The 23,735-nt window shown below is 40.6% G+C and overlaps 3 protein-coding genes across 4 annotated transcripts; all 3 read right to left on the bottom strand.

The window, feature by feature from the left end:
• Positions 1 to 289: 289 nt before the first annotated feature.
• Positions 290 to 10,726, bottom strand: zfyve9b (zinc finger, FYVE domain containing 9b). Of its 2 annotated transcripts, XM_061033240.1 has the most exons (16): positions 10,566 to 10,726; positions 8,309 to 9,120; positions 8,131 to 8,230; positions 7,845 to 8,047; positions 7,624 to 7,735; positions 6,759 to 6,881; positions 5,002 to 5,157; positions 4,589 to 4,813; positions 4,416 to 4,498; positions 4,178 to 4,282; positions 3,128 to 3,278; positions 2,395 to 2,475; positions 1,968 to 2,130; positions 1,635 to 1,740; positions 1,372 to 1,551; positions 290 to 991 (listed from the first exon to the last, which is right to left on the bottom strand). In XM_061033240.1, exons 1-16 carry the CDS (start codon positions 10,627 to 10,629, stop codon positions 830 to 832), a joined length of 2,826 nt encoding a protein of 941 aa, XP_060889223.1. In that variant the 5' UTR covers positions 10,630 to 10,726; the 3' UTR covers positions 290 to 829. The 2 variants fall into 2 exon arrangements, 1 of the variants encoding a protein (XP_060889223.1); XR_009667416.1 differs by lacking the exons at positions 290 to 991; positions 1,372 to 1,551 and having other exon boundaries at positions 1,968 to 2,227.
• Positions 10,727 to 11,050: 324 nt separating this feature from the next.
• On the bottom strand, positions 11,051 to 15,866 carry btf3l4 (basic transcription factor 3-like 4). The gene is made up of 6 exons (XM_061033251.1): positions 15,732 to 15,866; positions 15,212 to 15,273; positions 14,368 to 14,481; positions 13,954 to 14,155; positions 11,713 to 11,772; positions 11,051 to 11,417 (listed from the first exon to the last, which is right to left on the bottom strand). The coding sequence occupies exons 2-6, from the start codon at positions 15,263 to 15,265 to the stop codon at positions 11,371 to 11,373; spliced, it is 477 nt and encodes a 158-aa protein (XP_060889234.1). The 5' UTR covers positions 15,266 to 15,273; positions 15,732 to 15,866; the 3' UTR covers positions 11,051 to 11,370.
• Positions 15,867 to 15,985: 119 nt separating this feature from the next.
• ptgfr (prostaglandin F receptor (FP)) lies at positions 15,986 to 22,936 on the bottom strand. The gene is made up of 3 exons (XM_061033253.1): positions 22,562 to 22,936; positions 21,301 to 22,109; positions 15,986 to 18,127 (listed from the first exon to the last, which is right to left on the bottom strand). Exons 2-3 carry the CDS (start codon positions 22,093 to 22,095, stop codon positions 17,819 to 17,821), a joined length of 1,104 nt encoding a protein of 367 aa, XP_060889236.1. The 5' UTR covers positions 22,096 to 22,109; positions 22,562 to 22,936; the 3' UTR covers positions 15,986 to 17,818.
• Positions 22,937 to 23,735: the final 799 nt, after the last annotated feature.

Consider the following 23,735-nt stretch of genomic DNA (forward strand, 5'->3'; position numbering starts at 1 on the left):
AAGCCAAACTAGAACAGAACATAAGAGTCAGGAATGTCTGTTTGAAATGAGGCGTAAACAGTCGTAGATGTATTACAAGCCATGAATGAAACTTAAAATGCAATAGCCAAATAAATTGTGAGCACGACTCCTCCATTAGCGACCATACGAACACAATTCTGCATGAAAATCACCTGAAGTTTTCAGTAAAATGATATGTGTTGATAAATAAACATAGTAGTACTCAAAGCTGTGCTTGGTTAGATGTTGCACCCAGTTTTGATGAACAGGACATTGATTTGATCGTTAGTCATTGTTGCAAGTTTAATTCCAGGCTGACATAACATTTCACGAGCAATCTTTTAAAATAGATTCCAGTAAGAAAACATTCTTTAGGCATTCATTCAGTGTGCATCAAATTGCTACAGATCTACTACATAAAGGACTTTAAGTCATTCTCTTTTTCTCTTTGCATTAAGGTTGTGGGGCTGAATCCAGCACCCATATTAAAGGTTATTTCTTCATGGGCATGTGTATTGAACAATGAATGATATGAAGCTACAAAGTTGCTACTACTGTACAATGCTGTACCCTGATCTGATGTGTCCTAGGTGGCATGCGTACCCAGATTGTCTACTGCAGGGCAGTGTGAGATCAGAGAACCACAAAGAGTCAGACCCTTTCTCTCTACTTTTGTGAATGGGTGTGATGGATGCAGACCATAGATGTAGTCTGGTTCGCCCTTTGAATGCTTTTATCGACCCTGAAATTGATGGCAGAACTTGATGGAGAGTGCCAGAGTCAGAGTTGTGGTCAGGGTTAGAGAGATGAAATACATGTGTTCTGCGCTCTAAGTGATGTTCTCCAGGATGTAAAAGATAAACTCCATCACTATAGGCTCGTCACCTCTCTTGCGACCCCTGCTGTGTATGACGGGGATGAGCACGCTATCCAGGGCGTTGAGGTACTGAGCTGGGAGGGGCTGCCCATTGCTGCCTGCCACAAATCCCACCTGGAATTACAAAGAAACCACTAATTACTTTATATGGAGTCACACCCAGGAACTTGTTGGTAAACATTATGTGCAATTTGGACTCCTATTTCAGATCCACCAATTTCCTGTTGTCATTTCTATTGAACAACATTATGAAAAATGGCAGACACTACACTCTGCCTTTTGGATAGACTTTTCAATATGAAAGATAAAAATGTACTTCTTAACAGATTGTCTCTCTTAGCTCACTTTTCATTTAATTTCTGGGCAGAATTCTTAATTTCATTCATAATAATACATCTGACACTTGAACGGTTTTTACCATCTTGATATATGGGTCACTCTGTGTTGATGTGATTCAGATCACTATTAACCAAACACCAAACTTCTTTTCTGACCTCTTGAGATTCAAAAGCGACACGCAGCCCCAGTTTAGCCATCCCGTCCTCTTTCAGCAGTTTGAGGTGTGGACACAGCGCCAGGCAAAACGCCCGGGCGATCCGCTCCGTTAAGCGGTTATGCTCTGCAGAGTCGAATGCATCTCCTTTGGGATGATCCGCTCTCTGCAGAAAGAACACCTTCACAAAACATACATAGAAACGTAAAGGGAGGAGGACTCAAATAGACTTTGTTGATATTATAAGAAAATGGTAATATGTACTTCAGTCCAGCGGATGATCTTTCCGTTTTCTTTATACTCAGACTTCTGGAACATCTTTATACTGCTGATGGACTCCATGGATTTGCCATCGATGGGGCTTATAACTCTGAGGTAAACAATTCCACATGTACATGCAATGCATATAAATCACAAATAAAACAAGAATTCTAAAGCAGTTTGCATAATGTTTTTGTTTATGTTAGATTCCAGTGTTTTGGAGTGATTGTACTAAAGGTAGGATCATGTAAGGGTTCAAATACATTATATTGTTCTCCTTGCTTCTTTTTTTGAAACTGCAACATTGACATCAAACAGGTGAACGGGCAAACTCACCCCTTATTTACAGTGCATTTCTCCTCCACCCACTGTACACAAACAAGCTCCTGGCTGTCTGATTGGTCAAGCCGCCCACAGGTGACGGTGTAGTCTTTCCTCTCCCGGAGTGACCGACGGAGCTCCGCCATGGTTTCCACAGTGATCTGAACCATGAGCCCATCTGGGGAAAGGGGGCAGCGATACAGGAGAAACACACACACACACACACACACACACACTCACATGCATCAACATGTACACACGCCTAGACAAACAGTCTGTTAAAATGTACACAGACACACACATAAAAAGATCAACACATTCTGAATAAACCAGTTATGAAGCAACGCGGTTAACATGCACTACTTAAAGTAAACAATGAATTTCCTGCAAGAGGGCAGGAAAAGTTATGGTGAACCTGCCTCACTCTGCATGGTCATCCTACCTTCAACAATGCTGGACTTGGCAAGGTATCCTGCAGACGCTTTCAGTGCACTACTGAATATAAAGAAGCATGATCCAGTCACTGTGATAAAGGAAGAAAAGAAACCTTTAGAGACAAACTGTCTTTCTGGCATCTAGTGCCATCTAGTGTTGTACTAGAGAAATGTTTGAGCCAGGTGGCAACCTTCAACTCTCTTTCCTTCTTTTAAATTGGGTCTTGTTAAAATACATTGAGTGCCATGTTTTAGTCAAGGATTTCATCACTTATGGCTACATCAAATCACAACTTTAACAGCGTTTATACAAAAGTCTTTGTTCCATCGTGCAAAATACATGTAATGGTTAACAAATACAATTTCATGGTTATGTACAAACTAGGTGGCTTACGTGGTTTAAGTGCTTGAAATGTGCTACAAAAACATAATTCATTCCCTGTTTGTTTGTATAGGGACAAATATGGAGCTAGTAAACCGCTGTCAACTTGCTCCACACTACGGCGTTTATAGTCTAATACAATGAAATGGGATGAAGGAATAACATTTTTAGATTAACAGAATTGGTTGATGCATGTAAAAATAGGCTTCTAATGACAAATAGGGCAAAGTATAGCCTTTAGATTTGAAATTAGTACTCATAGTAAAAATGAGACCATATTCTTCAGTCAGGAACTCCCCTGGTTACATTAAGTTCAGATTCTGGTGTCTCACGTTCATCACAGTATCCTTATGGCCCACCTTTGCGTGGCTGATTGTGGATGCTGATGGCTTGTGTCTGATACTGGCCATCTTCTCCTTGCACACAGATGAGGTGGGAGTCTGCAGTCTCGTTGAAGCACGCCCCGATGGCCAGCACATGCTCATTGGACTTATTCAAAGCCTTCATTAGCTAATATGAAACATGTGGGCAGAGAGAAAAGGAAGATGATTAATAAAAATTACAATTAAATCTGCATATAAAGGTCCTATTTAGAGTTCTCAGAAGTTTGATGTGACACCTGTGGCCACGAGGTGAAGTGCAGGAAGCAGTCTATCGCTTTCCTACATTTACATAGGCCAGCTAGCATCTAAGGCTAAAACAGTGAAGTGAGCAGTTGTATTAAGTTATTATGTTACTCCGACACAGACCAATATTTATTTTTTCACAGTTAGTATGGATCCCATTAGTTGGTAAATAATTAAAGAAGCTAGCCAGCTAAAATATCCATTAGCAAGAGGCATTTCAAGGTTGGCTAGCTAGCTGTAAATTAGATAGGCCTATATGGCATGGAGCGGGAATTGATAATTGTGTACTATTTGCTAATAAGTAAATCACAAGTAAGCCAACTCACCAGCAAGATCAGCAGATTAGTCTGGATGAATTAAGTGATGGAATCACTCAAGACAGTATTTTACTAATTCAGCCTGCTTGACTTAATTGCTGAGAGAGCTAATTTTAGCTAACCAAACAAAAAAAGTTTTGCAAATCCATTTAGGGCCCTGCAGAAGTTGATCCTAGTTAAACCTGTAGTCCATTGCGTTGCTGTTTGGCCATACAGACTTCAGAGGATAAAACGTTTAGGGGAATATTGTTTTGGCATGTCTGCTGTCGGTAAAAATGAATGGATATTTCTAAGCTAATATCAGCTTGTGTTGTTGCACACTGCTGGCTCTGTAAGTGAGCTGAGAAGAGGCAAGGTTAAGAAATCAGACATAATATCCTTTGGTTCGGTAACAAAGAAAAAAGGGAAAGGTTAATACAACGTGATAATTACTTCTAATTGTACCTTTGGGTATGAAAGGGCTAACCTCATTATACCCAGTTGTGGGTATCTTTATGCAGGTCCTCTGAGCTTCCAGATCCACAGTGAGTCCTGGCACCATTGGAAGGCTGTAACGGTAATTCCTAAAGTCCTGAAACAGGATAGGAGGGCCGTCATTTCACATAATTTAGGGAAGTTTTGATAAACGCCATGGCACATTTCTTCTGTGTAAATGGGAAAATTGGATTTTGTGATCAAAAACTGCCACAAACTGTCAAACTCACCACTAGCAGTCTCATTATGGTGTGGCCTATTTCCCCAAACAAAGGTTTCCTTAAGCGCACGCTGTACAGGGGACACGGGTAAACTGGGGGGGAAAAAAGAAAGTGAATCACTGATGAGGAACCCTGTACAGTAGCAATACAGATGCAGCTTTTCATTTAAGTGTCTGACTTACATCTGTATTCGGCCCCCAATCTTAACACGAGGCGCACAGGAAAGGCTTTGGCCCATGCTACCTCTGCCCTATGGACCAGCAGGCCAAAGAGGAAGGGCTGGTTTGGCAGAGGTAGACCTTGAAGGGACTGCAAAGTGGAGCGAACATACAAGAAGCCTGCATGCTCCTGGCTTCCCAGGAAACTACTACCAAACAAGGACAGCGACAGGTGTTTCACAACTTTTCCTAAGTAAACACAGAGGAAATGACAGGATTATTGCATATCACTTAGAGGGAGGTGACAGTGGGCTGTTTTCTATAAGTGGGTATATTTTCATCTGATACACAACTTATTGAAGTTGGCTTTAAGTAAGCATCTAATCGTATGTGTCTGTGTGCATGTGTGTGGGTGTGTGTGTTTGTGCGGCTCTGACCTGTGAGTGTGTCCCTGTACAGCTGGATGAAGTGGCTGAAAATGTCTTTGGGGAAGCTTTTCTCTTCAGGTAAGCACTGCAGCAGCACCACCACCTCCACCTGGCCCACAGCATGCATTCCCTTTGTCGTCACACACCAGCATTTCCTGTTCACATCTGTCACACAATCATTGCATTTAACCTCAGTGATTCACAAGGTTGTATAGTTTTATTCAATTTGAACTGAAGGGACAACACTTAGTCGTCCCTTTGTGAAGAGTTACTAATGTTTGTGTTATCGGTTTTGTTTGTCCCTTCTGTCCCTCCTCTCTAGCGATTTGTCAAGTGTGTGCACCTGGCTGTGATTGAAGTGCTTCTGAACATTACAGACAGAATAAAGTGCTCAAAAAGATGCTCATCACACGAAGGACTGCTGGCCTTGCTGCCTCTTAGAGTTTTGTGTTTTGTGTTGCTGTTCTTTTTTACTTTGTGACTTCGCGTAAAATAGTGTAGGGTAATCATGGCTGTTTGTATGTCTTCATTTTGATAAGTTCAATGGGTGTGGTTGGTTGTATTATCCAGTACTGGACATGCTTATGATATCACCTAAAAGACAGGACCGCAAACAGCGAGTACACCAGTCTTTGGGCCAACTGGATAACATAATTTATTCGCCCTTTTTTAAGAAAATCATAAATCAAACTTTTTCCATCATGGATTCATTGTAGCTGCCACTGGCAACTACTGTATCAGAGCTGTGAAGAAGTGATTTCAAGTAAATTAGCCCAGACAACAATCAATTATAATGTGGTGCTGGCATATCAGAAGTCAGACTTGAAAAATGTGTGTAAATAATTGCCAATATTTTACTTTCACAGTTAAAAAAAAGGAAGCGAGATTCAATTTCAAGTGGTAGAACTAGAAGTGTCACACATGGTTGAGGTTGTTTTGACGTTTAACATTATTTTTATTACCATGAAAAGAAAATATATGTACTGTCTTGGCAGAGAACATGACGACAACAATACAATAGTTGTATTGAAAAGGATCAACCACAGAAGCATCTAGTACGACCTGACATTGACATAGCAGTCCAGTTTGTCCAGATGAATGTTTGATGGTCACTCATTAAAAAAGTTATAGCACAGGACAAGATTAATGTTCATGTTTGCAACTTAAATAGATAAGGAATTCAAAGTTTGTGATTAGTTTTGTTTTGTGCAGTGATCTGCATTCTGTACGCTAATGTGATGATCTTCCCATGATACAATACTTTTAGGACAGAAACAAAATCTAAAGATTTTATGAAAAGAAGGTCTCCTCCAATTGTATCAGATTAACAGAAAACTAAAGGCTTACACCTTGAAAGCAAAAGAAATAAAGTACAAGTTTTCACTTCATTTTATAGATTTCTTTCGGAAATATAGCAAGAGACAGTTGATTTACAGTGCAGTGATATCTGCAATAGATAAGACCAAATGCAATTAAATTGAAATGCATATTTAAAGAGAATATGAATTCATAAAAGACTTGGGCAGTCTGGGGAAATGAAAGTATGAGCAGCGTAAAATGTAAAAGCAGTAAATCAGCTTCTTTTTTTCAAAATGTTTCGAGGCAGTGCTTATTCATATTCTTATTCAGGTTCACAGCAAGGCTATATTTGAATGTTACTGTATTATATATTATATATGTACATTTTTTATGTATTGTATCAAGGATGTACAGTTTTCTTAAGTTCCTAGAAGAATTTTAAAAAAACAAAAAAAACAGAAACTTACAGTTGACCAGCTTGACCATCGCAAGTAGGTTGGCATTGAGAACAAACACCAGGGGCTTGGGCCGGCCACTCTCCAGCTCCTGGATAAGCAACATCTCAGATGGCTGCTCCTCCACAGTGTAATCTGAGGGGGAGCAGAAAAAAACTGGATCAAATTTTCTTATACACCAGAAACATTAAGTATCACTTATTATGTGCAGTAACACGAAGGGACATGGACTTTTAAGTAGCAAGGAGTCAAATGTAAAACTCCCTGTCCACAAGCTATGGGTTCATATAAAGACAAATGGGGAATATCTAAGTACATCTGCTGATTTCCTTTATAGTGAACAATAAGTGCAATGGTATGGTGTTGTAAGTAAATCTGAGAATATGATCAAACCCATCAATGGGATGCAGACAGAGGACTATACATTCTTGAGGTTATTTTGGGTTTAATCATGAATATTTTATCAGGTACCTTCAAGGAATCCCCATGCTCAACAAAGAAAGGATACAAATCTAAAAAACATACAAGTCTTCCAGCAGGAGCCACTAATTAACCTATGTTTTAAGAACTGACTAGGCTAAATGTAGTCATTTATTTTTGTTATTCAGCTATATTTTTTAATTGCTGCTGCAACATCAGTTTGAGACTTCAGTTTCTCTCTCCTTATGTCATCACTAAATTCACTAAAACATCAAACACCCTAATTTCCCCTGAACCTTGTGCTTCCTAATTTGCTGGAATTTCTTCTTTGTCTTGCATCGTTAAAGCATATTACAAGGTCAGAAAACACCAACATCTGCACTAACATGAACAAAGTATAAAGATAGTAAGTTTGCTTAATCTTTGAAAGCCAATCCGGTGTTAGAATGTGTTTTACCTCCTTTGACCCCTGTGGAGGTGAGGATTGGCGGCAAGCCATTCAGGGGGATGAGGTTGACAGAGCTGCTCACTAAAGCTGTGGTGCCCCAGCCGTATGGACCACACGCCTCCTAGAGGAAGAGCGAGCCGATATTTTAGAGATGCATAGAAACCCCGAGATATAGTTAGTTTTTATTCCCATTCTACTTATGTTCTCTGTTATGTTTTGGCTGATCCTACATTGATATTAGTCCCACGTGGCCTTGAGGCTCTCCTGAGCTGCGGTGAACCAACAGGACTTCTGACCGCCCCCCCCAGCGCTCGTCTCATTAGTGGAGAAAACGTAGGTCCTCTGGTCGGTGTGGTCGGTGCAGACTCTGACTGCTTACTTGGGAGGATGTCATCTGCAAACCACACCTTTCTTTTCCCCCTTGGGGGTGTACCTGAGGAGAACATGTCAGAGTCATGCGTAGGAATTTTAACTAGAGAAAAGAAAACTTGAGAAGTAATAATAATTGTTGCTTACTTCTAATGAGAGCTGAGTGACAGGAAACACAAACTCGTCCCTCCTTTCCATCGAGATGTAAGAGTCTGAACTTCAGGTTGGAGCAAACTGCACAGAAAACCTGCAAACACACAAACATATGATACCTCATGTCAACTACAATTAATCAAACTATTTTTACATTAAATGTTTACCTTACCTTCCCACATGCACGGCAGTGGTGCCTCCTCTTGGTAAACGTAAACTTGACTCCACACTTCATGCAGACCTCTGCCTGAGAATCAGGGATCCACACAGGAGCCACCTCCCCGAGCAAGGTGCCTCGATCTTTGGACAGAATGCCAACAGGGCTGGACTGTAACTCGTTGTCAGGATCCACAGGGGAGGCAGCACAGTCCCCCATTGCTCCCTCATCACCAGTGTTGCTATCCGTCTCATCTTCTCCCTCAGATTTGATCATCCTAAACTGACCCTGCAGCTCCTTGGACCTCCTGCCGAGCGTCTCCTCCTGAGAGGGAGCAGAGGATGCTGTGGTCACCTCTGAGCTGCAGGACTGCTCTTGCTGCTCCAGCCTGCTCTCCTCCAGCTCCTTCTCCTCGATCACAGAGTCCTCCTTAGACGGGAGAACTTGAGGCTTTCTCTCCTTCTCCTTCTCCTTTTCCTCCACATCTTCTTCTGGCCATGCAGCCTCCGCAGGACTCAGCACCAAGGGGCAGGAAGGCTCCCCGAAACAGCTCTCACCCCATGTGGAGATGGAGGTCACAGTGCAGCTGCCTTCCTCTAGCTGGGAGGGAGACGCAGTGTTGGCAGGATGTTCTGATGGTTTCTGCTCACATGTGCCAAAGCTGCTTCTCACTGGTGCATCAGATGGGGTCTTCGAGGGAGACTCTGGCTGTATTTGGCCACATCCCAACCCAGGTTTGGATACGTCCCCATCTTTCAGCACCAGCAGGCACGGTCTGTTCAACCAGTGGTGCTTGGTGTCCTGAAGAGACGGATTGTCTCCTTCATCTGCTCCGCACAAAGTAAATGCATGCTCATTAATAATGACTCATTAGGTGGGAAGGCTGCACTTTCATATGTGCAAAGTGGTCATTTAGTAATATGTGATCATTGATTAAATGATCCTGAACATAACTTTCCATCATCCCTTGAAGCAGTTAGCTCTCAGGTGCCCTTGAGATGTGTGTCTGAGCAGGTCTGAGAACAAATAGGCTATAGAAAAGAGGAGGAGGTTTGTTGGACCAAATGAATGAAAAACCAATAGCAGTTGTAAAGGCAATTGGCAGCACATGAATCTGGTTTGCTAGAAAGAAGCTCGATACTGGTTCTGTGTTTAATTGGCTCTGTATATTGAGTGTTCACATTAACAGGAGGATTTTGTTTCCCAGCTGTTCCATTCCTGGTAGCATTACCTTTTGATATATTAGACCCAATACTAGGCTATAAAACACATGCCTGGTGATTAAATGCATTACATAGGCCTATTTGAGTCTGGACACTAAGTTATCCAATTAGGCTGAATTCTGAATATAAAAATCATCTTATTAGAGCCAACTATAAATGAATGTGTGCTTCAATGAAATCAGATATTCATTCACAATCCAAGCATTTAATTTCATGATGTAGGAATTTATCAAATAACTGTTTTAACAACCCTCCCCTTTTCATGAGTTACGTAATAACCATCACTGTTCATTACCAGCGCGGGAAGCGAGGCGAGTTCATGTGTCCTTACGTGTGTTCATTGGGCTGTAGCACCCATAGCACCCAGTGATTTATGAGTGGTTATGACTTAAACAAGCAGTAGAAATCTGACAGTAGCCAAGCCAGTATACGTTCTACTGGTAATGTTTCGCTGCAATGGTCGTGTGGTCTGGCACACAATTAAAATGAATATTTGATGAATAACATCAAGTACGATTCGGAGAACAAGCTAAATAACTAATCCTCTTGCCAAAACTGCAATGCAGCTCCATCACAGAAACCATTAACAAGATAAAGGCGGGTCGTGTTGTTTTACTGCGGGCGACAGAGCAAAGCTTTCCAACAGCGGCGGAGGGGCTGCACCGATCTGGCTGACAGGAGGGATCGCTTCCCGGGATGGGTGACGCATACGACACACGTGCAAATGTTTAATCCGCTCGAAGGCACCGAGGCCGGCAGCAATGCGACACTCTGTCCGCATCCAGTTACATCAGACCAAATGGGACACTTCACTGATGCGACGTGTTTACTGTCCGATAACAGCGCGTGCAATGTGCGCAGTGTCTCTTCACATGATGTGCGCAATACACACGCACACGGTCATAGACACGGGTTAAACGCGCGGCAAAGTGCTGTATCAGCTGTTCTCGGGACCAAAAACATACGTGCAGTATCATCATCCTGAAACACGCAGGCAACGCATGCAGGTAGTAAACATCCCCACCCCCCCGCCCCAATGCAATTCTCACCCTCAGTTATCGCCGCCAAAAGGCTTTCATTCTCGTCATCCCGCGAAGAGAAGAACTTCAGCATTTTATCCGGTTACATCTGAGTGCAGAAGGAAACTGTTCCAAGCAGCAGTGCCTTCCTGAGGAGGATAGGATGATTTCGCCCCTCCAGCCCCTCTCCCCGTGATCTCCCCCTCCTCCCCCGTGTCTCTCTGCAGCTCTTTGAAGAAACTCAAGAGGTGTGCAGAAACGTCCCTCCTCAGTTCGCTTTCTATCAGACCGCAGGACAGAGCACAGGCCAACAAGACGGAGCTATGACGCCAGATATGAAAAGGCTGCATGCATGGAAAAACCGGTCACACTAAAGCACGTGTGGTTTCAGCAAGTCAGCTTCATTGACGAAAAGATCATTTTTGCAGCTGCAAACCTGCAGAGAAGAATCACCAGTACGTATGAAAAGCATCAATGTTTACAAAATGTCCTCAATGACCACAGCACCATGTAAAAAATGTTAATCACCTTTATTTTGTTTCATAAACAAAAAAAAAGTCGTAAGACTAGATTCAATGACCACAGTTATCCTGACCATGACTGACAATGTGGTGCAGGGATTTACCAGCAGGGAGTATTTCATTATTTATTTCTTTTCTTTTTTTTAATAAGTGAACAAGTCAGTCGGATGGGACATCCACGGGCCATCATGGTAAAATAGAAAAGTCTCTGGTTTGAGTAGATACTGTTTGATATGTCAGGATGACTTAGAAACAATGAAGAGGATTTTCATTTCATTGCAGTCCAGTCTCTGTGCAGGTGAACTTCATTAGTGTCAGTTGGCCTCGTTCTTTGACGCTTCATCAAAGTTCTCCACCAGATCTGAAGGACAAAAACAACATCATGTCAATCATTCATGGGAACAAAACAGTCTTGGATGGTTTTCTCATCTACTCTCCAAAATAATAACAAAGGATCTCCTTGTGTTTTTTATTAGTTCGAGGACAGCAGAAGACGGAACAACATTCTACTATTTTTACTGTTTAACCATGAAAAAGACTTTGTGCAGAAGTTAACAATCTAAAAAGGGGCAGAAATCCTAGGATAGTGTAAATAAATAATAAGTGGAAATAAAACACACTTCAGTCTGACTTTTATTCACGTAAAAAGCCTTTACCTGGGACATCATCATCCTCTTCCTCAATGTCCTCTGCCTTAGGTGCCTTGCTGTCGAGAGCTGAAAATAAAACACACAATTAAAATAAAACTACAGATTACAGGATATGTATGCTTGGCTGTAAGGTAAGGTCACTTTATTTGTACCTGTAGGTAGATTTGGTTTGCAGCGAGTAAGTTGCTATGAAAAAATGTAAACCCATATGCAATATTTATATCTATATATATATTTGTAATAATCATCTTCCATTCCCCAACCCTCATTAATCTTGATTAACTGTGCCACCCGCCATTGTTGTCCAAATTGTATTAAACATCACATCAGTAAGATCCACTGACACAAGTGGGTGTTAAGCTTCATCATCACTAACATGGGGAATGTACTTTATTTACTTATTTATTTATAGTCCATCCACACACCATCCTGCTGCTGGAAATAATAACTAAGCACCAAAAGTATAACAAGCCTCAAAGGAAAATAGTCTTCAACAAATACTCTTGCTAAGTAGCTATGCAATACATTATTTTATTATTAACTATGTATCCTATCCTATGTGTCCTTCTGACAACAGTTTACTTTACGTCTTAAGGGAAACCATGGACTTGTGGTGGAAAGTCAGAGAGATGTTCTACTTGATGAGATGCTTAATAGAGTATTTGATGACATTAAAGTTCACAGGTTGAGACGTTACTATTAGTCAACAACATATATATGGAAGTTGTGCTGGGTCCAGAATAATAAATGACTTTTCTGACTTCACTATCAGTAGTAGTACAACACCGCCTGGTCAAGTGAAGCTATTTAAAAATAAAGCCTTAAATGAAAAAAATTGTTTCAAGTCTTTACAGAGTATATGATATGTCTGACTGTCCATCATGAGGAGGGATTTCCAGGTAACAAGGGGGCTCTTAAATAAACCAAGGCTGATAACAGGCAGGTTACTAAAAGAAAAGTCAACACTGCATTACATATTTGTATCTAGATAAGATTTGATCATGACCAAAGGGTTACCTGCTTAATAGTAGGTATGTAGCAACAGGTAACTCTTTTTTTATACAGCCTGCACAAAGCAAGATACATATGAATATATACGTCAGCACTCATCCTGAGTGACTGAACGACAAATGAGTTGCTGTAAGAACTTGTCTTTCTTCAGTAATATCTGAAATGCTCCAATGAAAGGAAAAGCACTTAGTGAAGAAAGCCTGCATCCTGATTATGCCTCTATGCCATAAAAGTGACAGAGCCTACCTCATGGTCCATAGTTTCCATCACAGCCAAGACAGCACTGCCACCTTCAAAAGACCCTCCGTTTATGCGAGCTAACCAGGAAGTGACAACATGATACCTACTCTACCACATTGCCCCTATTGGCAACCAACCACAACAGGACATCACTGGGGTTGTTGAGTGGGAACCTCCTTACACCTGTATTTCGTCCAATTAGCTCCATGAGACCTCAGGAAGACTGGACAGTGAGCTCCGACATCCCAGAGCCAACCCTCTCTCCATGCCAGCTCTCACTGCCACCATACCCACGAGCAGAACTTTTTTTTTTTTTTTTTTTAATCTTACCTCCTCTACTACATGGCCATCACAGCCCAAACAGCAGTGCCATTTTCAACAGACCCAGACCCTGTACATGCGAACTCCAGGTAGTGACCACGCTGATGCTACCTACCCTACCACACAGAAAATAAAAAAAAACTGATTCTATAAAATATACTATCTCAGCCTCAGGTTAGTGCACATCATTTCCTTTGGGATGTGAGTTTTACCCCGAGATCTACCTGCATCTCCAAGTCATTACATTATTGAATAAGTGCACTCTTTCTGAACACCTCCACCTGTTGTCTATGACCTTCAATTCTTACGCTTTTAACAACCTGGTCATGTAATCATTTAAGATGTCAGTTACATGCATTACTCCCCTACTAGGAGTGAGTGATCTATATAATGAACACTCTTACACTCAGCAGTGAAACTTTGACTTTTCAACATGCCTCTTTGTGTTCTTGGGAAATCTACTCTGAGGTAGCAAATGTTAAAGTGCTGCTGCATGCAAAAGTGATATTTTGAATCAGTGTTATTTAGATTTGCATTTATTTACTTCTCACCTTTTTAACAAAACCTGTAAATCTGTGTAATGCAGCGTTAAATAAAGTCTTATCCCACAAACAATATGTCATATAATTCGTCATTTACAGTGACTGAGGTCTTAAGACAGTCGGGCTCACTCACCTTGCCGAGGGAACTGTTCCGCCAGTTTGCGCAGGCTGCTGAGGCTGTCCGCTCCCAGCTGACTGAGGATACCGGGGAGCATCTCTGTCAGCTGCTTGGTCTCAGCGTGGCCCGTAATGGCGAAGGTGTTGGCGGACAGAGAGGCCTGAACTTTGGGGTTGTTAAAGTGGATCACAGTCCCGTCATCCTTGATCATGTTCACCTGAAAAGAGCAGACCATCCTGCGTTTACCTTTATGTGCAACAATAAGAAGTTACAAACTACTTGTGTTAGAAACATAATGTGGTGTGGTGTACACAGTCGTTTAAGAATGCATTGCTGTTCACATTAACAAACTAACAGAAATCATATTAATGTAAAGACAAGATGATAACATTCAGGGTTTCTTTTCTCAGATGATCCATACCAATTTACCTCCTCAATTCCAGCAATATTGTTGACAGCCAACTTCTTAAGTGAGCTCTGCAGCTTTTTGTCATCAGCAGTTGCAGTTCTGTGTACAACCTTCTTCTTCCTGCGTGCAGATCCCTGAAACAACAGTAGAGATTAAACTACAGCTTCAAGTCACTCCTGAAGATGATTTACAAGAATATCAGGAAGTATAAGGAGAAAAAAGTAAAAATTATTCAGGGGAATTTAAGTTTTTGAAAACAAACTCTCAAATCAAAAGACTTCGAGTCGCCAAGTTAATTTACATCTCCTCTTTTAATCCACAAATATGTTTTCATAAACCCTACAGATAAGTTTTATTTTATGCATTTCCCAGAGTAATGTGTTCGTGGGTCAGGCACTTTATTTTCTAAAGAGCAAGGAAGTTAGCTGTAAATATTGTTTTTATCTTAATGCAATACAAAGGAATCAAAATGCAACCAAGACATACTGTAATACATACCTTAAGTCCTCACAAACTGATTATGAAATATCCCCTATTTTTTTTCCTATCCTCTTATTTTCCTTGTTTAATCCAAAATATGTCAGAAAAAAGTAAGAGCCAAACAACAAATCTTGAAACAGCTTCCAAATGTATAATGACAAAACCTTTAAAGACCAGTTATTGTTTTAATGTGTTAACAGGTTGTAAGACTTCAATTGTATAAAAAAAAGAAAAAAAGAAGAAAAACATTGATATATTTACGTATAGGTATCATCATAGTTAGTTGTTTTCTTACATAATTCAAACAGCAAAATAAGATTAATTTATGTTTGAGTGAATCTCACCTTACATCACAACATTACAACTCCCTTTATGTCAGCTTACCTTTCCTCCTATCCGAACCTGCGCTTGAAGTTTTGCCAATTTTTCTTGATTCATGTTGTCACCTACAGTATGAGAATTCAATTTTAACAGTCAAAAACAAATAATAAAATGATTTTAATAGCTAAACAGCTTGCACACAGCTTCTTCCACTAAGCTGCAACATGAGCTGCAACACACACTACATTACCAGAAGATAACAAGCTTTACCGAAGAAGCTAAAACGCGTTTTATCAGTATGTTAAACCAATATAAAAATATATTACGAAGAGAAATTAAAGGGGAAATCATATCCCGATGTTGTTATTGTAACCCAGACTAGTTTCAGCTTGTCAGCAGACAGTCTGCTGTGTAAGTGTTTAGCAGCTGCAGACATGAAAACACAACACTGGGCCTACAGACTGAACACACAGCGTGTCACAGCTCCGCTCAGTCCAACAGCTCTGCTCCGAACACACACAACAACCGAACACACAACAAACACCTCACACAGCAAAGAAAATCAACATTAAGCATCCCAAACCTGCTCAAATATCCACAGAGGCATGCGGTGCTGAAAGATGGAGGTTATGAGGAAGAGATTACGTCACATGCCATACGGAATATTCTTCTTCTTCTTCTTATCAGATGTAGGGGTTATGTTGTTGTGCTGCCACCTAGAGGACACTTTATGAACTGTAACAACAAGTTGTACTCAGACTTAATAAAGTGACGGTAAACACAAACATTCATGCACCCATACTAAAACATTTTATTCCTGTACAAACATATCTCTTACAGAACCAGAAGTGTGTTTCTAAAATTATAATGGATTGGAATTTAAACAATACATTTAAAAACTCACACTTAAAAAAGTAAGAAGAGCTTAATAAGCTATCCCAATGAATAATTCCCCTTCTTTATTCTGTTTTCAAGCAGACTTCATTATTTTTAATAATAAAAAAATAATAATATTTATTTTGGGGCTTTTTGTGCCTTTATTGGACGGATAGGACAGTGGAGTCGGAAATCAGGGAGAAGGAGAGTAGGGAATGATATGCGGGAAAGGAGCCACAGGTCAGATTTGAACCTGGGCCGCCCACTTGGAGGACTACAGCCTCCATACATGGGGCGTGCGCTCTAACCACTGCGCCACCAGCGCCCCAAGCAGACTTCATTATTGACAACAAAAACATAGGCTACTACTTTTATTTATTTGTTTTTCAGATTTACTTTCTGTTTTTACACAATCAGGCAGTGTCAGCCTTTAGTAGCCTATATCATTTCACATTGTGTGATTACTTTGTCGTTAATAGAGCACAGCTCTCAAAGATGAGTTAGCAGTGTGCCATAACGTGCTAAATCCCCCAGAGCAGCAGCAGGATCTGTAATTAGCAAGGTTTCTATCAACACATAACAGGTCACTGTCTTTCTACTTTTTAAATTATGATTAATATAATTGACTTAAATTAAGTAATTATAATTTATTGAAACGGAACACTGAAAAGTCTCTAATTATCCTGCTGCTAAGCTCCTGATGTCATAGAAACAGAAGGGCTTTTTTAATAACTCTTGCCTATCACACACAACCTGGCCCATCACAACAGACCATCTTTTAATAGAAATCAATTTGCTCTGTTAAACTCTGGATTTCTTTAACACTTTTGATATGCATTTCAAAAATTGCAAAGATTTAAAGAGGAGATGACACAACAGCACTTGTGCAGATCATTACTTTGACAGTTCATAAGCAGGCTGACTGATCGGCAGGCCCTGTTCTGTCTCAGAACATTTTTTTCAGTATTTAATTAAATGTATAGAAACAATCTAGCATGATTTTCTATTCATAGACAGCATTTTACATGCATAGGAACACAAAAAAGCAGGCCATTCATAAAAAGGGAATTGAACTGAACTGTGGAGATGTAGGCCTACTTGTTTTATAATTATCTAAACAGTGTGTGTTGGTAGGACTTAAAAATGTCTTTAGACGGTGTCATGGCCTCAATTATATAATCTGACACATTCTGATTTTTAACACCGAGTTCCGCACAGCCATTACATACTACACCTGTTCACAATAACATCCAGATTTGTAACAAAACCTGTAATAGCTCAAATCACAAGCATGACTCCATCAACTTAGAATCCACATTTGAAGCCAAAAATACATTTTGTTTTTTGCATTCCTCGTTTCTGACGAGAGCTTGTCCCAGTAACAAGATTAACAAAATAAGAAAGAAAATCAAAACAGCCAGTATAAAATAGTACATTGAAGTTTAGAGCAGGGCCGGTGCTGTTTTATGAACATTTCAGGAAGGACTTTTATAAGACCAAAGACATTTATATTTCCAAAGAAAAAGAACAATAAAGACATAAAGACTTTTCCTACTGTGGATGACATATTTGAGGAGGGAACTGTTTAAACAGATTCTTCACAGAGTCACAAGACATGCTGAAGCTACAGTAAGAAGTTAATCCCATATTGAAAATAATTCTTCAACATCAGAAGTCCTAGGAAGGCATACGAGTGTATTGCGATAACTACAACAACTTTAAATGTAGTCCAACAAAGTTTGAGATCTCTACGGCTTCTTCCTGTTATGTTAGCTCAGCGCACTGAGTAAGGGCTCAGGTGACGGATTTGATGGCGGTGTCCGGCAGTGGCAATCTACTGAGGCCATAAGACGGACCAGCAGCCAGGTTGCTGGTCTCCATTGAACTGCGGAGCACGCTGCGCTTCCAGCTGTTAAGGTCGTGAGACTTTGGGCCAAAGCAGCTGTGAAACAACATGAAGAGTTTCCTCAGAACAGCCTTCCTCAGGAGGATGTAGACCCAGGGGTCCAGAATCTGGTTCCATGTGGCCATACGTACCACCATGAGGAGGCTGAAGGAGGCAGGCTCGTCTGTGGCTCTGGTGCTCAGGATGATGACACGGATCTGCACAGTGGTCAAGAAAATAATGGAAACAACTACATAACCATTTCAAAGAGGACGTATAGCCAAATTTTTTACCCTTACTTTACCTAGACTTTTTCCTGACAGCCCCCTAGTAACATTTCTTTGACAAGTCTTAGTGAGCAATGTATAACCTATAATATTCAGGAAAATACACTGTGCACAAGCAGGCGGAGGTGAAGACATTTATTTATTCTGCAACCAGTGGGTGATAAGTGCTATCATCATGCATATAATAAAGCAGTAATAATGTAAAAAAAAAAAGCAGCATTTTATTCCTGTATGAAATGATCAGATCTCATATAGAGCCAGGAGTGTGTGAAGCCTGGCTGACACTGTGCGATTTATCCCCGATTGTATAAAAGTCGAGGTGGCATGTCAGCTCACACTGTACGACTGGATCGTTTACGACACCCGACCAGACCTTGAGATTTATGTGCTCACACTGTACGACCTGATTGTCGGACACGGCCGGAGAGCTCACACTGTACGAGTGAAATCGGGACGGAGCATTGACAGTTGTTAATAAAGTTTCATTTGAAAACTCCAACGGACGGCGGATGGTGAAAGAGAAGGAAGTGAAAGTTGTTGTAGGATATATGAAAGTAGATACCATCGTAGATATATATGGATACAAGTTTCAGAAAACTGCTGCACTGATGATCTGTACCGAAAAAACCCCAAAAAGAAAACGCCTGGTTGCGTCCTGCTGCTGGTTGCCATGACTACATTCCTCCCTTGTCTCCCTTGATTATATTGTAGTCACACACAACTTCTGCCGGACCCTTTCATGACGTAATCGTCAAGATTTTACATTCTTAATATCAAACATGTTTGAAATAAATCTAAGATTGGATTTTTGAACCGCTCACACTTAAAGATAATGTGAGCAGATAATCGGTTCCGAGCAGCCTTTGCGTCGGGAGCGACCCTGCGATTGTCGGGAAGGAAGAATCTGAGCTCAAATCGGGCCGATTATCCTGCAGTGTGAGCCAGGCTTTACTGAAATGATGAAGGATTAGAATTTAAATAATGTATTTAACAACTCACATTTAAAGATGTAAGACGGGCATCATACATCATCCTAATGAATAATTCACTTTCCTTATTCTTGTGATCCTTCCTTGTGTGCTGTGATAAAGCAGCTTCATCCACTTTTTTTATTTGATGATATTGTGAATACATCCATTTACATGTAGGATTGATATAAAGGCAGAAAACTCTCAGTACAAGCTATGTTCCATTTGAGGGGCTGCATATTTTACGTGTTTGAATATGACACAGCAGAGCGTTAAAAATCTGGCCCATTTTGAAAGCTCCTTCTAATGTGGCAAACAACTAAGAATCCATCAGGTGACTCCTTCATGGCTTATCATATCCCGCAATTCAATGTGCGCCAATTTTAAATGAGTTGGCGGGTAATACGGGCTACAAAGGCTGGGTCCTTCGAAGGCTTCTGTCCCTGAATTCAGGCACAGCTATAGTGTTGGACTATGTCTGCTATCTTGGATTTCCACAGAGCCTTTTTAAACTATGTCTTGCCTCCTGAGATCCCCCACCCCTGCCAAGGAAAACTTCTTGCTATGAGGGACTTGTGTGAATAAACAATTCGGGAAGATTTCAGATGGAAGCTGTCCTGAAACTTTCAGGAGTATATGAGATTTTCATTTGAGAGAAAATTCTGCATACAGTATCTGTTGTACAGGGTATGATTCAACATGTCAATAATCTTGTCCTTATCATTTTTTATCCAATACATAATAAGGGCATTCCCTTACATTGCCCCAAATCTGGCAAGATATTATATGCAAATACCAATTCACATGATAACTAACAAGCAATATTATAATTCATAACATGATAGGACATGCCAATGCTTCACTTGAATAATAGAAGCAAAAAAGTCTCTAAAGCGGCGATCATGTTTTCATCCATATACATGAGAGATAAGATCATTATTTTGCTCTATAGGTCAGCAGGAGTGATGGTTGCTGCTCAGCTCGTGTGGATGACATTGTATATTGGTAATTAAAGGTCTGAAGGGGGTGTGTTGTAGAGAGCTTGTTTAATGAACAGGAGAGGGAGAGAAATGTCCGCTTTGCCAGGAGTATATGTGTGTTTTGTAAGACAGTGGGGTGTGTAGGAGAGAGATCAGAGACATACTGCAGATTTGATGGAATTTAGAGGAAAGGTCAAACAGGTAACTCTTGAAGTATTTCCGTCTTGAAGTCGTAAATAAATTGATAAGAGCCGTAGCGGAAAGAATGTGAGGGATGGACAGATTCAAAATGAAATACAATGGCACAAGGACCCTAAAAAGAAGAATATTTTCTAGAATAATGCTTTCACGTCATAGATAATAAAACCTGCCTACTTTCTGTCTCATTTCAAAACCAATTTCCATGTTTCTAACAGTTTGTCACTTCGTTCTCACGTACGTACAAAACCCAGACAGGCATTGGTAAGAAGACGTGCTTTGAATATAAGAACATTTTTGGCATATGGGAGTATACATGTAGTTAAAAGAAATGTTCTGGAAACAATACCAGTATTGATACCCCTTATTTGGGGAATGAGGTATTTAGTATCGGGTATCTATTTTCATTGAATACACCTTTAGTGAACGTAATTGTTCATACCTCCTCCATAAAAACATTATTTTTGTAAAGAAAGAAAGACAGAGAGAAAAACAGCACACACGGTAAGTTTTCCTGCTGTGAGGTTAAAATGGGAATATGCAAATCAGGTAGATTTGAGGGCAGACTGTCCTGACATTTTATGAAATGTTCAGGAGTGCGTATGTGAAAAAGGCTCTAGTTTAAAAGAAGACAGCTTCAATAATATACGCATGTTTAACCAGTAAACATATTGAATTAAGCAGTTTCACATTAAAAATCAATCAGTTTTAAAATGATTTTTAATCTTGTTGTATTATGGAGAATTGGTAGTATGAATGTATTGGGCAAACATTTTTCATTTCGGATCATATCTAATTTAAGTTAAATGGAAAAACTACAAAAATTGCAACGACTTAACATTAAACTTGGAATTAACTAAGGACTTTCAGCTCAGCCCCCTGCAATGTAGTCTGCACTCTGATTTTTTTTTTCAAAGTCGAAAAGCAGGGTTTAAGGTCTACGAAGGACTAGACTTACCAGTAAAGGGCCCCAGCACACACAGGACACTAACATGATAGCTAGCAGCTGGCAGATCATCTCTATGTGGTAGGACGGGCCTCTGCAGTGATGTTTGCGTCTAAGTCTGGCCAGCAGCAGCGCAAAGCTGGTCAGAGTGTTGCACACGATGGAGAGCAGCAGAGCCAGCAGCCCCAGCATGGAAAAGAGCAGCGGCAGGAGCACATCCAGCCAGTCTTTGAACTCCTCCATGTGGAAGAAGCACCAGCTTCTGGAGCTCTGAATCTTATAGGGCCTCCACAAAACCACAGGCAGCAGAGCAACCAGCGCAGCCAGCAGCCAGGTGAGTCCCAGCAGCATTTTCATGTGGTGAGAAGCTAATGCTGTGGAGTGGAAGATAGGCCTGGTGACTCCGATGCAGCGCTCCACAGCCATAGCACTCCCCAGGAACAAGGGGCTCAGGCCAAAGAACACCATGCACGCCCCAAACACACTGCACACAATGCGATGAGGGTCAAATGTCTCCCATTGCTTGTGGGAGCCATACACATACAGCACCAGGGAGCCGTTGATGAGGTGACCCAGCAGGTCTGTGACCACCAAACTGCTGGCGAACAGCAGGAAGGATGCCTTCGACTTGATCCGGATGCGCTTATAGGATTTGATGAGGATGAAGAGGGCGAGGCTGTTGGACAAGATGCCCACAGTCATGGAGATGATAGAGGTGGTGACAGACAGCTCCTTCTGGCTGCAGGTGGTGTTGGTTGGTCTGATCTCTGACCTGCAGCCTGTTTCTGAGCTCCCATTCGCTGACATGGTGGGAATGAAATCTGGAGGAGGATGGAAGGTGGAATGAGGATATGATTCATTTATACCAACAAAAAAAAAAAACTCAAACACTTAAGAGGTGAACAAATATCGTTACAAAAGTTAGTGTGGTGAGAGCTTTGATTGATACACTTCTACCCAAACTTTCTGTGTGGATTCACTAATTTGAATAAAAATAGTTTGGCTTTAAGTTTCAGTGTTTACAACATTTACTACACAGATAGCAACACGTGCAGTATTGGGTGCGACCATGCGTAAACTTATTTTGCTACGTAGTTAAATGTACTGTAAGTAGTGATGCTTATTCAAGTCAGGATACAACAGCACTGAATAGATAAAGTGGCTGATAAAGCAATACTGTAAGTTGTCTTCTTTTTTTTTTTATGTCGCGCATTCACATGTGCTAGTAACTTTTAATATCGCTCGGGACTCGTAAAAAGATATAATTTCTTACCTCACATTTGTTCTTCTCTTACACACCACGCCATAAGTTAACGGTATTTCCACTCTGTCTTCATGGAAAGGCTAATGAATAACACAAATACAAGTCCTTTCAGCAAGGCAGTAAATGATGAACATCGCCGAAACGGATCTCCTCTATATTCCTGTCGAGGCAACTTGTGCAACTGGTTCCGTCTGCGCTCCGCTGGAGTCGAGTCAGTGAAGGCAGCATAGCTTCAGCCTACGAGGTCTCTGTTCAAACTCAAACACACCTTGCCTGATGTTCACATTTGTCGCCATCTGCAAACATCTGCACAAGTATGCTCTTGTGTTAATATTTAGCCCACTAATAAACCGAAATACGCATGACATTCTTGAAATTACGCATGACTGTCCCAACTTCAAGGTTTTGAATTTATGGAAAATTTGAATCCAAACATTGTGCTAGGAGCTATGCATTACTGTGTCTGAATTAATTTTTGCAGGCTCTCCGTGCATGCACGTGGTATATCAGATTAAAAAATCGCATCTCTATTTCACTTATCTCTTATCATTTTGTTTGTTCTGTTCTATGTTTCTTTGAAAAAGAAGAAGAGAATACCACACGTATACATCAAAATGCATTGTTATAAGACACTTTATAAAATTAAAAAGATGCAATATGCACCTATAGTGTTGTAACTTTGCAAAGTTGTCTTTCGTTGTTTGTTTTTGATTTTTCTATCATTCATGTGCTGATTGACTCCATCTTTACATTTAACTTTGTAGCATCTTTTAAGTAGAAAAATAATGTGAAACTTATCCAGAACTTCAGCACTAACCATCAACATATTACCAGACCAAACGATTCTGCAGTTCTGTGCCTTTAACAATGGAAAGCTATCATGTGATATAAAGAAAATGTCTCAGTCAGTGTGAGAACAAATGCAAAATATTTTATTGCAACACAGAGTCTTGGCTTGGAGTGAACACATAGCTGGGCGGTGGTTCAAAACGATATTCTCCTAACTCTGGTTAGATTTCATGGCTGGCTAAACTATGCTTTTTAAAACAATATGACACTGAAATGATTAGTGACCACAACAGAAACAAATATTTTTTTAAATTTGACACTTTGACTTATAGATTTGGTGGCAAGATCTTATTGTTTGATTGACGAAAAAAGTAAACACAGTCAGCTGAGTGAA

The sequence above is a fragment of the Labrus mixtus genome, chromosome 3, assembly GCF_963584025.1.
Source record: "Labrus mixtus chromosome 3, fLabMix1.1, whole genome shotgun sequence".
Taxonomy (NCBI): domain Eukaryota; kingdom Metazoa; phylum Chordata; class Actinopteri; order Labriformes; family Labridae; genus Labrus; species Labrus mixtus.